Source organism: Heliangelus exortis, chromosome 2 (assembly GCF_036169615.1).
Source record: "Heliangelus exortis chromosome 2, bHelExo1.hap1, whole genome shotgun sequence".
Classification (NCBI taxonomy): domain Eukaryota; kingdom Metazoa; phylum Chordata; class Aves; order Apodiformes; family Trochilidae; genus Heliangelus; species Heliangelus exortis.
In genome coordinates this window covers 103,580,630-103,596,369 of record NC_092423.1, presented here as the reverse complement: position 1 = coordinate 103,596,369, position 15,740 = coordinate 103,580,630, and the positions used below count along the sequence as shown (strand labels likewise).

Genomic DNA, 15,740 nt, shown 5'->3' with positions numbered 1-15,740 from the left:
TCTCCTATGAGACACTGCAAACCCTCTGGGCAGGCTGAATACTGCTTTGGCTTGAGACATCACAGTATTCATTCTTTGTCAGAGGCAGCTAGAGAGAACTGCTTGTGCAGAACAAGGCAGACACAGGGTGCTTCAGGGTCTGTAGCTCAGTGACTCCCCTGAGAATGGGAGAATTAAACAACTCCATCTCAGGGAAAGCGAAAGCACGAGTCCTGAGACCAGACCTGGAGAGAGCACAATAAAATCAAGGATGCAGTTTACCCTTGGGCCTCAACACCAACCTGTGCAGCAGGGTTAATGTCCATATACTGGTGGCACTGCTCACAGTGATGGAACGTATTGTAAGCTGCATATTTAGTCAACATCATAGACACAGTCTCCCTTTTCTTAGGTTCTGCTGATTTTGCTTCTTTGCTTGTTTCTGTGCACAAAGAAAACAGAAATTTTATGAACGTTAAAAAACAAAGAGTGGGACAACAGTAATAGTTGTAAATAACACACTTTGTTTCATTTCATTTTTGAGATTAAAGGCTCTTGTGAACTCCTGTGTTCAACCAAACCAATAAGACTTGATTTTTGTAGGGAGGTACTTCTAAATAACTCCCCTTACCTTGTTTCACTCTTGACAGTTGTTCCGTGTATACAGGACTTATAGTTCTGTACTTGGGGTCATGTACATTCAAGTCAAAAGCCATTTTGCTGAAGATCTCAATATCTGGCCAGTGGTCATTGCTAGACTGAGTTATTTCAGTGTTTTCTGTATGATCTGCAACAACACACTTCAGGTAAGCAGTATCAGGTACCCAATGAATGCTATTTACATAATATTTGCTGATTTACAACTGCACAGGAACTCACACAGATGCACACACACAAACACACACAAATATCTTTGGACATCATAAATATTAACAAAATTGAAATTATAATCCACACAAAGCCATTTCAAGGAACTGGCTATTCCTTGGAATTGGTGAAGGAGCCTTGTAGGTATCTTTTGGCTCTGCTCTTCATGAAGCTGCTGAAGTGTCATTCATTCTGATTTAAGCCTGAAATGTGCCAAGGAGTGGTCTTATCTGTTCAGCAGATAGAGGTGTAGTCTCAAGCCTCTCTGTGGTGGAATGAGGAGCACTGGGTAAATGAGAAGTAAATGTATCCAAAGGCAAGAAGATAGAAGCAAGAAGAAAAAAAGGCCGTATAAATTTATGAACTAGTTGCTGGTGGCACATCATAAAGGCAGTAAAAGACACATTTTTGTTAGAAGAGAATGGGATGTGGCCAGCAAAGATCAACTAACAAAGATCTTTGCTTCGACCCAACAGAGGTAAGTCCAAAGTAGAAAACCAAGCACAAGTAATGGGAGTACAAGAAAACAGTTGTGGACTGCAACCTGAACATGAGTCAAGTAAGTTTAAAATTAGGTGGAAGAACACACAAAGTAGGTGTGTGACTAAGGTTATTTATTTTACTGAAGCAAATCAAATGTAAATGAAGTTTGGGTCCACTGGCAAGCACACATTCACCCTACCCTGACTGATCCAATATGATGTGAGGCAGCAGCAGTTTAGAGGCCTCACTGGCACTATGCCATGTTCAAATTAATATACATTTCTGGTCAGGTGTGGCATATTAGTTTGTCCATACAAAAAATCCTGAGAAAGTCAGCTCTGAAAGCAACAGGGCCTTGCCTATGAAGAAGACTTGGACTTCTTAGAATCACAGTTGCCAAACAACCACTAATTAGCACACCAAGTAAAGTAAAAACACCAAGAGGAAGGGGCTTCAGAGGGACTGCATCAAAAAGGATACTAAGAACTAGCAAAGTTCATGAGGAATGGAAAAAGCTCATCAGTGAATAAGTTTTGTCTTAAATGTCAACAAGTGTGAGATAAAATAAGCTTTGCCAAATGTCAAGCTGAGGTAGACCTCAGAAAAGTGCATTTAAAAAGTAACAATTTTCTTTCATGTATCACCTCAACTATACAAATTAATTTTTGTTTTAATTTTCTCTTAACTCTGACAATTATATTTTCAGGGATCCAAAATATTTACTATAAGCCAAGATGGAAATAAAGCTCTAAAAACTTGATACACACACAAAACAGAAGGAATGAATTATCTCCATGCCAGTTTTCTGAAAGAACAAGTATGTGAAAACAGGCTCTTGCCTGATTTCAGTGAAAGGAAAGCACATATATTATCACCATTTAAGAGGAGAGACAGAGACCTGGGTTCATTACATTGACCTTGGTAATATTCAAAATGTGGAGAGAGTGAAGGAAATAATTAAAGATGTTGAAGTAAATGAAAAATGTAATAAAGTACAACATTGTCTCACCAAAGAAATCCTGTGATACTTAAATATACAGCTATGACATATATTTCAACTTATACAAAGGAAATCCAACATATTTTATCCTTCTGGACTTCAGTAAAGTATTTGATAAGATACTGTATGACAAATTGTTAATCCAGCTGAAGAAAATGGAGACAGTAAATGGTCTTGTTAAATTTAACGAGTTGATTAAACAGAAGATGGCAGCATGTAACATCATAAGCATTAAGACAGATGGAGATTACCAGTGAAGTTAAAAGATCAGTAGAGAGGCATACTGTTTAATACTATCATTAATCTCACCAACTCAAAAAAAAAAAAAAAAAAAAATTGGCTTAAGATTGTTAGTGGCACTAACAATCTATGTTATGGGTCACTGTGAATATGGAGAAGGAATCGAAAATTGTCCACAAAGTATTCAGTGATCTCAAAAACTGTGAAAACAGAAACTGCATGACATTTAAAACAAAAAACCCATGAGTCATATGTACAGTTTTCTGCAGTAGCTTGTCAGCTGGAACTGAATGAACTGCAGAGGAACCCACAAGTTCAGTCGGTGCAAGGTATCAGTGCAAGAATCAGTGCCAATGGAAGGGGAGAATGGGAAAGAGCAGTGCAGCCATAGGGTTCAACAACCATGGGGCTTTCCTTGGGGGCAGGGGAACACATGAGGTGTTGTACATCCTGCAGGATACCACATTCAGTTCTGGTCACCCATGTTCCAGGAGGACAAACTGAAAATAGATGTGCAGGCAAGAGCTATTAAACTGATAAGGAGAACAAAGAGGCTGTAATTTATGAGGATACTGTAAGGAGATTCAGGATACCTGGATGAACACTGGGAGAGGGGGAAGACTGCTACCTGGCTACACCACAGAAGCAAACATCAAAGAAGAAAAAAAGTATTTTATTTGAATTAATATTTTCTTTGGTTCCAAACAGAATGTTTACAGCTGGAACAGGAACATATTTGGGTTGGTGAAAGAAATAATATTTTCAGTCATCAGAACACCAGGCACCTGAAAAAGCATTCCAAGAGAAGTAGTGAGTGCAAAAAAGCCACAACCAAAAAACCCAAACAAACCCAAACTGCTCTTCTGATGGAGTTCCATGCATTCCTGGCAGGGGTGTGATGTGTTGCTGTGATCACAACAGGCTCCATGGCATGACACAGAGCTTGTCTTACATTTTGATATCTCATCCTAAGTTTCTGTGGTACTTTGGTTAAAATAATGAGACCATAACAGTTTCCAAAGCTCCAAATAAAACAAAAAAAAAAACACTTCGACCCCCGAATTTAATAATACTTTCTGAGCAGAAATACAAAATTGCCTTTTCAAAGGTTTGACAACCACATTTTCTGGATGGCAGTCTAATGGCCATAAGATGTATGCACCACGGAGTTACCTTCATTATGAAACCACAGAGTTATCTGAAGAACAACCTGAATAGGACTAATTTTTAAATGGGTTTTTGCATCTCAAGGTCAAGTCCTGCCACAGCAGTTAATGGATCTGTGAGATCTGACAAATGACCACAGATCCAAAGAGGCTCTCCCTCCCCTTTTTCCTCTGCATAAGATCTGTGAACTGCAGACAGGCTTGCTAAAAATTAGTACCTAATTTACAACTATACATGAACAATAGTGATGTTTCAGCCAGAAATGAGGTGTTGCCAGTGCTTGAAAACTAGCACAGAGAGATAACATGGGCAGATGCTGCCCATTTACAGTTTCATATTAACTTTCATTTTAGTGCTATTCAAATACACAAATCCAAAATGCATTTTGTAGTTCTCAGTTAAGCCAAACATAAATTTACATTTTTATTCATATGAATTTAAATACATGCAGCCACATACAGTAAGTCTAACTATACACTAATGGACAGGACAAAAAATAGGTGTAATTTATAGTCTTTTTGTGAGCCTAAAAATTTGTCACTGCTGAATAACATGTAACAGAGGCCCCTTATAATGCATATTAGGAATGAATAGTGAATACTTACTGGCATTAATCTCTTCTTCATCGTACACATCTACTTCCAGCAACCGGATCAGCATGCGGAAAAGAATCCTCAGGAACTGCAAGTATGAGCCAGTCTTCCCCACCTGAGCCACAGATGGAAAAAAGTCCAAATCTCAGTTCAGACTAATGCAAAGGAAGGATACGTTTCCAATAAATGCCTTTGGCTTACCTCATTCGAGCTCTGCCTGAAAATAAGATGTAATATTTGCTATTATGCTAAATAGTGTTAAAAAATTGATCTGTGAGCAAAGCCTGGCCCACAGCCTCTATCACTTTTGTATGCAGGGAGATTGGCAGTGATGATGCTTCTCTGCTGATACACTCATGGCTATACAGTGCCATCCACATGTATTTCATTTAAGCTAAAACATGACATACAACATCACCCCTCCTCTCTTTGCCACTTCCAGCATGGACTTAACCTTATAATTTTATTGATTTTTGACCCTGAAACACATCACAGTGTGCAGCTTCGCAAGGAGCCTTCACAGTGCGATCTCCAGCCCTCTTGCTAGTAAGGCAAGAAGAAGGAACTATTCTCTTACTTGTGGTGGTCCTGTCAAAAGCAGCCTCCTGGGGTGAAAACTCCTCGATCCCGACGCCTCCCCCTGATTACTGAAGTCGGCGTGATGCTGTCGGGCTGTGGTCCACTGCCTGTAGTACAGAGACTGCTCCTCGCTGCTCATGTCCTTGTGAAGCAGAGGTCTCAGGGAGCTCACCCAGGACACGTCAGCGTGAGGCAGGAGGGAAGAGGAGGAAGGCAAATTCCCGCTCTTCTGGGAGCTCAGGAGGCAGTAGGCCGCTTTCGACAGGATGACGATGCGTGGCAGGGCAGCACGGAGGGCCCTGCTGTCCTTGGCTGAATGGGGAGGCCACCGAAATGTCTGGGAGACTGAAGACAGAGATGACAGCTTTGAAGTGGTGCTGCTCGCCATCTGGTTACCCAGGGAGTCACATTCTTGTTTCAGGGTCTCTCCGGCTGTGAAACTGGGGTAAGTCCCCTCATCTACAGAGCTGTGTGCCACAGTCTGGAAGTTAAGTGATGGGGCTTGCTTCTGAGACTTGTCTGCAGCACTGGAGGAGCTGACACCATTGTCAGCAAGGGAACCTGGGGAAACAAAGGGCAGGCAATGAACAGATACAGGCTGGCAGAAGGAAATTGTGGACTCATTTGATCTACGGGACAATCCTGTCATATAAATACTTGAGTTAAATGAGTTCTGGTGTGGCTTAGGTCAGTGCTTCACCATTTAAAAAGAAATCATTGGAATCTATCTATCTCTCTTGCTGGAGGAGCAACAGCCCCTCTGCTAGGGTTCAGAATCCAAACACAAGTGTACCTATCCCCATCTCTATACGTTGACTAAAATGCCCCATCTGGGATTTGGAATTTGATGGTACCACCTTCTGAAATTCAAGTGCAACACACCACACTACTGTACACAGAGATTTGATCTCCCTTTCTCTGGGAAACAGAGCCTTCATTTCACTGCAACTTTAATGTGAGCTGGGCTATGTTCCCTCCTCCATACCAATCATATTTAGTTGGTGTATGTTAAGATGTGGTGTATGGCAAAGGCCCAGTTCAGCTATCTTAATACATGAAACTGAGAAGGAAACAAAGGGTAGGACCAAAAGGTGCTTGAGGAATACCAGGAAGGGATGGCCTGATGGGAGATGATGCTCCATTGATGCCTGAAGAGGAAGGGCAATACCAAGCCATTCTGTTGGTCTTGGCAAGGAAGATAATACCTATCCTCAACCACAGCTATCCCTGCAGTTACAGAGCATTTTTCTTCCTAAATTTTATACTGGTCATTTGCAGTTACAGAGCATTTTTCTTCCTAAAATTTTATGCTGGTAATTTCAACTGTGATTTTTCAGATCTTTTCAGACTTTTAGCATACTATCCTCTCACTGCAACACCATCCCCTTTTAGCTGTACTCAGGGAAATTGCTCGCCGTGGAAAGAATCTGCTACTAACATTTCATTGCCTAGCTTGCAGCAGGATACAGCTAAGCAGCCCACATTTTACTAAACATCTCAATGTTTGTATTAAAACTCCAGTGACATAGGAACAAAGACTTATTTTTCAGAGCAAAAGCACAACTACTGACCTGAGGTTCCCGTGACAGCGCTGCTGTTACTCTGGGGTCTGTCCAAGTCTATCAACAGCTCATCAGAGTCATTCTCACTGCCATTAGCCTTCTCCTGCTCCTTCTCACTGAGGTCAAGAGCTACAATAGGCCCTCGAATGGCCTCCTTGGAGACGTAGCAGCATGCCAGGCCCACTTCTTGCTCTAATGCAGTCCGAGTTAAGTAGCTCGAGTCAATTAGTCGAAGGTCGCAGTATTTCAACGACCTAGAAAACCCAACCCAAATAAAAGCTTTGTTTTCTCTGACTTGATAGAATACTCCCTATGTTTAATTGCTTATTAAATGTTCATGAACGATTTTGGTAGCCAGTAAATATAAAATTAGTTTTGAATATTCGGCATGTAAGTTATGCTCCCTAGTACTTTGTGAAGACATTCACTGAATCACACTTTCAGAAGCTTTACTTTCACAAACCACACTTTCAGAATTTTAAACCCTAATAAACCCTAAAATGCACTTTTTTTGTGAGACACACACCTCCCCCCCGCCAAAAAAAAAAAACAAACCACAAAAAAACCCAAACCAAACCAACCAAACAAAAAACCCCAGATGGTATCAAACCACTTGTCCACTCCTCAACTTGTCTAAACATTTTAGAGAACAACAATATTGCAAGGGTATTAACAGCACCTGGGGAAAGTTTCTCCTAGAGGATCCTTGCCAGTTAGAATAACAATGCAAGGTAGACCTTCCAAATCCTGATAGGTGCGAGGGATCCAGTCATCCTGCTCATTTCCCCTCCAAGCCTGTGAACAGAGAAACTTCCAGTCATGGTTCAATGACACCTTCTGGACCTTCAGCTGTTTTTTTTTCTTTTAGATCCTGTTTTTCCTTTCTATACAGAGCTCATTCACAGCCAGCAAGCAGGAGACCTTATGGACAGGCATGCATTTTTCTGGTAGCAAAGTGTTAGCCAAGCATTAAAGACACAAAGAAAGGATGAAGAGCATATGATATTCAGAGCTGGAAACACAGACCCAGTGAGGTATTAGCGCAGTCTGCCCAAGAAAAAGGCAGTTGATGCCTTCAGTTTCAAGATGATGCATGAGTAAAAGTTATTTGAAAGTAATTGCAGAATCCTGAAAAGAATATTGTCTCGAAACAGCCACCCTGACAAAATGGCCATTGCACTCGGGTTGAGGCTGCATTCACTAGCCATCTGGACTCTCTTCTTTCAAGGAGAGACCCTCATTTGGGTAAGAACCCTGATAAACAGGGCCCTATTCTCACAAGAGCAGCCCCTCCTTTAGTGGCCATCCCGATAAGCTAAACATTGTCCTTGCAAGGGGAGCTCTGTCTGATGCCACCCTGACAGGCAGGACCCTGTCCTTATTCCATAAGGGACAGAGACAGGCAAGCTGAACCCTGCAGAAGCAGAGTGACATCTTGTGTGTGCCCCAGGTAAAGCCACTGGAGAGGGCACATGAGAAGAAATAAAGGTTATTGGTGTGTCATCAGCCCATCTGGAGGGGCCCAAGTGAACACCTGGCTTTGCAAGACACACCAACGCCCCCCCCACCTCCCCAGAAGGTGGGGCCAGGTAGCATAAGAGAGGCACACTCAAAATGTTGGATGCACACCCCCCATCCAAGGACCACAGCTTCCTACCAAGATCATTGCTGCATCCAAGGGTGGTGATATCTGTCCTCTCTCTCTCTCTGTCTCTCCCTTTCTGTGTATCTCTGTTTCTAACCTGATTTTGGCACATATGGGTAACATGGTTTCTAACTTCGTTAAGTTTTACTACCCCTTGCTTTGTTAAGATTTGTTAGTTGTAGCCTGTTGTTTTGACAATTTCCTTAAATTTTGCTAAATTTTAATCCATTGCTTTAAAATTACCATTTTGCCAAATTCTGCTATTTGCAATCCATTGCTTTGAAAGCACCATCATTTATATTTCTGCTAGTTGCAATCTGCTTTATCATCTTACTGACTTTTAAGTAAAGTTGTGTTTTTATACAAACCTGTTGGGTAAAAATCTTACTCCTGAGCACCGTGCAGAGAATTCCTGAACTTATTCTCACTGAATGAGTTGTTAAAAGAGATTAATTGGAGGAGGAGGAGGACTGGGCCCAGCTGCACCGAGGCTCCTCTCTGAAGCAGTTTAGAAAGCAAGGGGGTCCAGTCCAAATCAACTTGGGTTGACCCCCAGCCTGTGACCACTCTGTAGGACATGGTATCTGGTTTGGCCCCCACTTCTGGGGAGCTGTGCTCACTTTGTGACACGTGACAGTGCTGCACCCACCTTGTGGGTCATGACAGTAATGTAAAGATAAAGGAAAACCTTCAAGTGGAGTATGAAAATAATTCCATGATCCGCAAATATTTACTAAATTATTCTATATAGTGAAAGGTGATTTGAAACAGTTAAAAATTTCTCTTTCAACTGGAGGCAATCCCACAAGAAAGGACTCCTTGTCTACAGTCTTCCAGGGCCCAAGACCACAAAACTGTACCATTTTCCCTTGAGTGGAAAGGCTGGTCACATCAGTTCCATGTAATAACACACTTCAATCCCTTTGGTTCAGCAGAGATTACTGAACCTGGCCTAGGCCATTTGGGTTTTTTTGTCTTGGATGCAGCCTCCTAAATACATTGTTCTATCTTCAACAAAAACACCTTTCTTGCTGTGTGGCACAGTGCCCAGACTTCCAGATGATACAGGCAGTATTTGATCATAACAGAAACTGTTGAAAGGAACTATAGCTAAAAGACTCAGAGACTCTCAGTTAGAAAGGAAACAAACCATTCTACCTCTACAAACACTGAAACTCTATTATAAAGCTGAAATGCAAAAATACAGGTTCATATTCAGACATTCCTGTCAATGTATTATGTGTACTTAGCCAAAAGATAACAGCAAAAAAAAATGTGCTCTCACACATCATTTTCTTCTTCACAACTACTACTTTCCTCTTTTCCCATCTCCTGCTGCAGATAAGGTTTGTGAAGCAGAGGTGGAAGATTCTATAAAGGACATTTCATTTGCTTTTGGTTGTAGGCAAGCTCTTAAAGAAAGGCCCACAAAACTAATTCATTTTCTGTCTTGTTTTGAACACACTGCATAAATCAGAGTAGAAACAGAATCTTAATCTCTCCATGAGACTTAGAGCAGGGATTAGGACAGATAACCAAAACTTTCAGGCTGGTACCTAAGGCAGACAATCCTTTTCCTGTTGTTTACTGTAGTGAGGTTAATTCATTAAGTGATTTGGACTAGTTGAACCATGCTCTTTTAAATCCATGCAAAAGTTTAGCTTGGTGCATCTATGCTGTACAGAAGAGGCTTTTAGCATGCAGTGGTTTGAGAAGAGAAGTCTGTGACAAATCTGTACTTTACCAGTTATCAGAAGGGCAGAAGATGGATGCACAGAGCAGACAACAGATACACTGGACAGACAGATAAGCTGGTGGAAATCATTAGTTTTTCTAAAGAGATCTGAGCTTTGCTTTCAGAGATTCAAAGACAAACCCACAACTTTAAGAAGCGAGATAACATCTCGTGTGTGACTTCAAGGATCAGTAACAATTCAGGTTTTTTTCCAGGTTCCTAAATAATTTATGCTCACTGAAAGTACAGAATACTTCCATGGAGATAGATTCAGAACATGCACCCTTTCCCCACAGAATAATTAACCTACAAAGATGGGGGAATAAACACAAGGCATGCACAACAGTCAGATGATCACAACAGGCGCACAAACAAATATTTAGTTCCTGCTCACCTTCAACCTTGTCACGAAGTGTTTTGCAACAGTAAGCTCAGAGGCAGGGTTCCCAAGGAGGATCTCAAAACGATACTGCAGACCCAGCTTGTCTCTTACTTCCTGCAGCCTCTCCTTGGCCAGCATGGCTAATTGCACAGAGGGCACCCTAATGACGAGCATGTGGCCGCAGCCGTTCTTATCCTTTCCTGGAGAAGTGATAAGGTCATCCATGATGCTGAGGGTTTCGGGTGTGCTGTGATCCCTTAGGGAAGCCATGGTTGTGAGGGCCATCAGAGCTTGGGAATACTGCTGAATCAGAAGGTAGCAGCGGATCACCATGCTGTGCAGCCGGGGGTACCTTTGAGGAGACAGAGTTCTGCTGTTAGCTCATGCAAAAGCACAGCCCCACCTGAAAAGCAGCTAAAACCCAGGGATGTATTGGAAAGAAGGGCCGTTCTTTTCTCCAGCCTTTGATTTTCATGCACAATAATTTTGCATAAAATCTGTGTTTTAAGTAAATAAATACAGCAGGGTCCAAATGCAGGAGATGAGGAGCCAAGTCCTGTACTCGAGTAACAGGAATCATAAACTTCTGTTATCTTCACTTGGCCTAAAATTTCAGCTAAAGGTGTTTAACTCAATGGAGATACAGATCACCTCAGATCCACAGCATAGGCATTGCTGTCCACAAGCTTTTTAGTTCTATGAACTCAGAGGACCATCACTGCTTCAGGTAGCTTGTGGGAGAAATATTTCATAATTTCACATCTCACCCTCCCACCAGAAAGTTAAACTTCCCAACAGGAAATTCTGGCTCCAAGACAAATTTGAACTTCCATTTTGCCTTTCAACTTACATAGCCAATGTTTCTTTCTCTTTCACTACTGCTATTTGTGGTGACAACACATATGAACTTACAAATTAAAATGCTAAGAAAAAGGAAAGATACAGTAATCCTGCTTCATCTTTTTCCCTTCCACATTTTCAGAACAGAACTTGGACTTGGCAAGAAAGTCTATGAGAAGCCTAAAAGACTGACCTATTAAGATTAACTGATCTTTATATTATCTATCACAGTTATTACTTACATATTTGTATAATAAATATTAATGATGTACTTAACTGTTCATTTATGTTGCTAATTTAACACATTTATATTGTATTTCACCTAATAGATACATTCACAATTATTATACTAACCTAAATAAAACAGGAAAACCAGCACTGAAAACAGAACAAACCTGCTCGCTCTAGTAAATATGAAAATACAACAAGAACTATAGCTTGAAGCTTTAGAAGGGATTTGCCTGGCTGACACAGAACAGGTTAACTCCACATTGCTGGATATTACAATATTGCCTTAATTCCTGTAATGTCCACATTTAACTGTGTCTTAGATACACGTTGTGAAAGTTGCTTGTTTAGGCAGCTGCAGGGTACTTATAAGCCACTTTCAGACTCTGAGCTGCAAGAACCAAAACCATAGCTGATGAAATAATAAAAATGACATTTTCTAAATGATGTCACTCAATTGGGCTGTCACTGAAAAAATCTGTTGGCACTCTCAGCAGAGAGACACCAGAAGTGGTGAGCTTTGAAACCTCTGGTACCTTCTCAGCTTAGTGAGGGCTGAGCCTGGACTGCTGCTGAATGGGACAAAGCTTCTCTACAAGCTCATCAAGGATGCCCTCTTCTTCAGCACCGCTAAATTTGTCACGAAAATTAAAATTCCACATATTTCACAGATTCCAGTATCAATGTCAGAGGTCATTATGTCTTCATCCTCTTGTCATGGGGCTCATAAATATATCTGTATCCTGAAGATACCAATTAAACAGAATCCCAAGCTCCCATGTTGCTACTTACCTTTCTAAAAGTGTGCTGACCATTTTTTCAAAGGTTTCATCACATCTCAAAAGTGGACTTGTGACTCCCCATTGGAGGGATTTGCTGTATTCATTCAAACCAAAGTACAGCTTATCTTCACCTGCTGCATCATCCTGCTCCATACAGAGACAGCAAAAACGTAAGGAAAACTGGAACAAATTTTACTTTATCATTTAAAAAATTAATGGAAAGTATTTTCCAAAGCAAAGAAGCATTTCTTTTCCTTCAATCTCCTTCAGTTATACTGTTTGTTTCAAATAATACAATACAATGTAAATAGTTATTTACTTAAGTTACTATTTGTCTACAGCTAGGAAAAAAGAAGTTGTAAGTCCTTGCAAATTTTTCAATATATCTCCTACCTGTGATTGCAGGGGGGAGGTCTAGAAACTTGCTAATAATTTTCTGACTCACTATGCCTGGTTTTGTATCTACTGACACGTGTTACCTCATTTCTATTTAAACCAGAAACTGAAAACAGAAGGATTATTAATTTCCAAACTTCTTCTTGATTGTTTAATTCTGTAGAATCAGAAACTGATAATTTATTTTCTGGAACATAGACAGACAGCAATAATAAAGGCAGAAAACTTTATTATGCCTTTTGCTACAAGTACAGCATGGTTTCCAATGCATCTACATCATCAGTTATCACTACGAATTTAATTAATCATGTATAGTCTCTCCTTTTGTGGGGTATTTCTTTATTAAGGAGACTGAAGGCTGTTTATTTTTAACTTTTGGGAAACAAAAAATTGTCTAGACCATTTTACTGAAGGTCACCACAATGGCTCACATTAACAATCAACCAAAAGCAAACTCTGAATGTTCATTCACTCCCTCATTTGCACAATTCTGTTTATTTTACTATTTTTTTACAGCTGTCTCTTTGAAACACTTTACAGAAACCAATGGTCCTCTCAAGACAGTAAAGTCAAGCTTGATGTAAGTATACCAAATAAGAAAAAGGGGGAAAGGTGCTTTTTAAAGCAGATTTACCCAAAAACATCCTCAGAATCAGCTGGCTGAAATAACGAAAAAAGCTAATGGTGCAGAATATCCAACATATCTTCTTCTCTGCAGTGATAGCATCTACAGTACCATAACTTGTTAAAACTTTGCATGCAACTTTTATTAGTACCAGAAAAGTAATGAGCAGACTTGACAGGCTGTTACATATAACTTAAAAGTCAGATGTCAGAATGCTTGAAAACAGAAAGCCAGCTCCAGTGCTTTATGGCACATCTACATCTTTGTCTGACCAGAGCAGAGAAAGTAATTGCTCATACTACATGACTGAGAGAAGACTGAAGTTTCTGAGCCTAAATGTCAATTTTGCCTCTACCACAGCATCCCAAGACTGTGTATCTGTAGACTGAGAGAAAAAACTTCAGCAGAGGAAGCTTCTTCCTACCACACACATCTGAGAGATTCCATTTAGGTGTGAAGTCTACATTGGAAGTCAGAGGTAAAATTAACAACTAAACACTTACCACAGTATCAAACTGTATCCAATGCACCTCATTGCTGGAGCTGATCCTGGACTGCTGTGTTTGTAAGGCATAAGGAAAAGAGCTGACCTGAAGAACAAGGAGGTTGAATGCTTCAAGGACCTCCCTGCAATTAATAACTCTGTCAGCCAGACCGTGACTTGGCTCACCGTGGGACAGGGAACTTGAAATGGCACTGCAGAAATAAGAATGCAAAGAATTGCCTTACTGACATCCTCAGATTCCACGGATTGCTATATTCCTGAAAAAAAATGTATCTTCAAATGATCATGTCACTGGGAATCACAGCTCGAAAATCTCTTTGGGAGGGTGAAAAGATGTCAAAATCATCTCGGTGCTCTCTGTGGGAAGATTCAAGCAACTGGGGGGTGGGAAGGGAGGGGGAGGGAAATCTTAATAAAGGACCAAAATCTGCTGGCAGTGAAAAGGTAATTTAGTGTCACAACTTCGCATTAGATGGAGGAAACAAAAAAATAAGCCAAAACTGAATAAATCCCTGTTACTGAGAAACACTTGTTGCTTGAGCTGTGGGGTGAGGATACAGCAACAATTTTACAAAATCCAGTGGATTTTTCAGCCTGAAACAATATATCTCTAAAAGACTAAAGAATGTGATGGTCTCCTATGTCCTGATTTTCAGCTCCTGGAATTATCTTCGCCTCCAGAATACTCAGGAATTCCAAATTCAATGCACAGCCAAGACAGAAACAAAAATGTGATGCTGGGGATCAGCTGTCCTTCAAGGAAAGTATTTTGTATATTATAACTCTGATATTCAAATTAATCTCACAACCTTACGTGCCATGTCTAAATTACATAAACATTTTTCTCCACAGTTTACTTACAGAGCAAGAGCAGACTAGTTAGCTTGAGGTATTTATTTCTTTTTACATAGTAAAGTTGTGATTCAGTGTGAAGAAATGCTGCACGTGTATATATGTGTTGTTTTATTCAGACCTAACACTAGCCAAATCCAACAGATGGTTTTAAAAATCCTTTTCTTACAGTAAACAGGGCATTTTTCAGATGATGTATACAGTTAAATGTTTCTATGTTTTTCTATTACAAATAACACTATCATCAAGAATAAAAACACAAATTAAAATGTGAGTGGCTTATGAACGTGGGTGAAATTTTAGTTTGGTAAGAGAAAAAAAGTTGGAACAGGAAAAAGAAAAGAGGAACAAAGAACGTTGCTAAATACATCTCTTTTCCCTGGACTTCAGTACCACAGCACTAGCCCCTACACAGTCTTGATAGGGATCCAAAAATCTGAAACTAATCTCACCTAACTTCAGCTGACTCAGAATTGGTCAACCAAATACTGTGGGCGAACAAAAATTATTATTTCTGATTTTGAGGCCCAAGATTACTTAGGCCTAGAGAAGGCACTGGGTGTCTTAAGCCTTTTGAAAAACCTAATGGAAACATATTGGGAGAGCATAGTTTTTTTTTTTGGTAGATTGAAGCATCTACCTTGTCAAATCCATGTGGGCATTGTCATGAACCAGCACAAACAGTGTGTAGGGATTCTGCTTCACTCGTCTCATGAAAACTTCAAATTTTGTTTGAATCTCATTGTCCAGCCGAACCACATATTTCTCAGCTCTCTGATATGCTGTTCCATTGTCTTCTAGGCCCAAGTCCACAAGGACACCTGTCAGAAAGAACACAACAGAAACCTTTTCCTTTGAGTGGATCCAAAAACGAAGAGTCCACACCAGGTTGCCACTTGCCCACCAAATTAAGTGGACTTAGCCAAAACACTGATACACCCTAGCAAGAAAGTGATTATTCAAATGCACCTTGTCTCACCACTGGGATGGAAATAAGCTTTTTTCATCTCTATATTTCCTCAAAAGAAGTGCCTGAAGACCTTTCAAAGACTCCTCAAGTTATTGAAAAGGAAAAAAAAAATTTAAAAATCAGATCTCCACAAAAAAATTCCAGATCACTGCACAGCTGACAATGCTCCATGGTCATAGGCCAAACTTGACCACAATTAGCTAATGTATTAATCTTGCTCAAGTCAGAAAATATTAGACCAATCTTTCCTCTGTAAAAATCACAAATTTATATATAGTAATATCGTAATTTTTTCATGTTCTTCTTCAAC

The 15,740-nt window shown here is 40.3% G+C and overlaps 1 protein-coding gene across 16 annotated transcripts in view; it reads right to left on the bottom strand.

Moving 5' to 3' along the window:
• Positions 1-15,740, bottom strand: part of GREB1L (GREB1 like retinoic acid receptor coactivator) — a 140,169-nt gene that overhangs the window by 12,846 nt on the left and 111,583 nt on the right. For 9 of the 16 annotated variants that reach the window (XM_071737279.1, XM_071737282.1, XM_071737286.1 and 6 more), the window contains 10 exons: positions 15,101-15,281; positions 13,607-13,799; positions 12,093-12,229; positions 10,245-10,584; positions 7,150-7,265; positions 6,480-6,724; positions 4,907-5,469; positions 4,342-4,444; positions 611-766; positions 282-421 (listed from right to left, as the gene is read on the bottom strand). In XM_071737279.1, coding sequence (XP_071593380.1) covers positions 282-421; positions 611-766; positions 4,342-4,444; positions 4,907-5,469; positions 6,480-6,724; positions 7,150-7,265; positions 10,245-10,584; positions 12,093-12,229; positions 13,607-13,799; positions 15,101-15,281 — 2,174 coding nt within the window. The remainder of the gene's footprint in view (positions 1-281; positions 422-610; positions 767-4,341; positions 4,445-4,906; positions 5,470-6,479; positions 6,725-7,149; positions 7,266-10,244; positions 10,585-12,092; positions 12,230-13,606; positions 13,800-15,100; positions 15,282-15,740) is intronic. The other 7 variants (XM_071737283.1, XM_071737287.1, XM_071737288.1 and 4 more) reach the window with 1 other exon arrangement.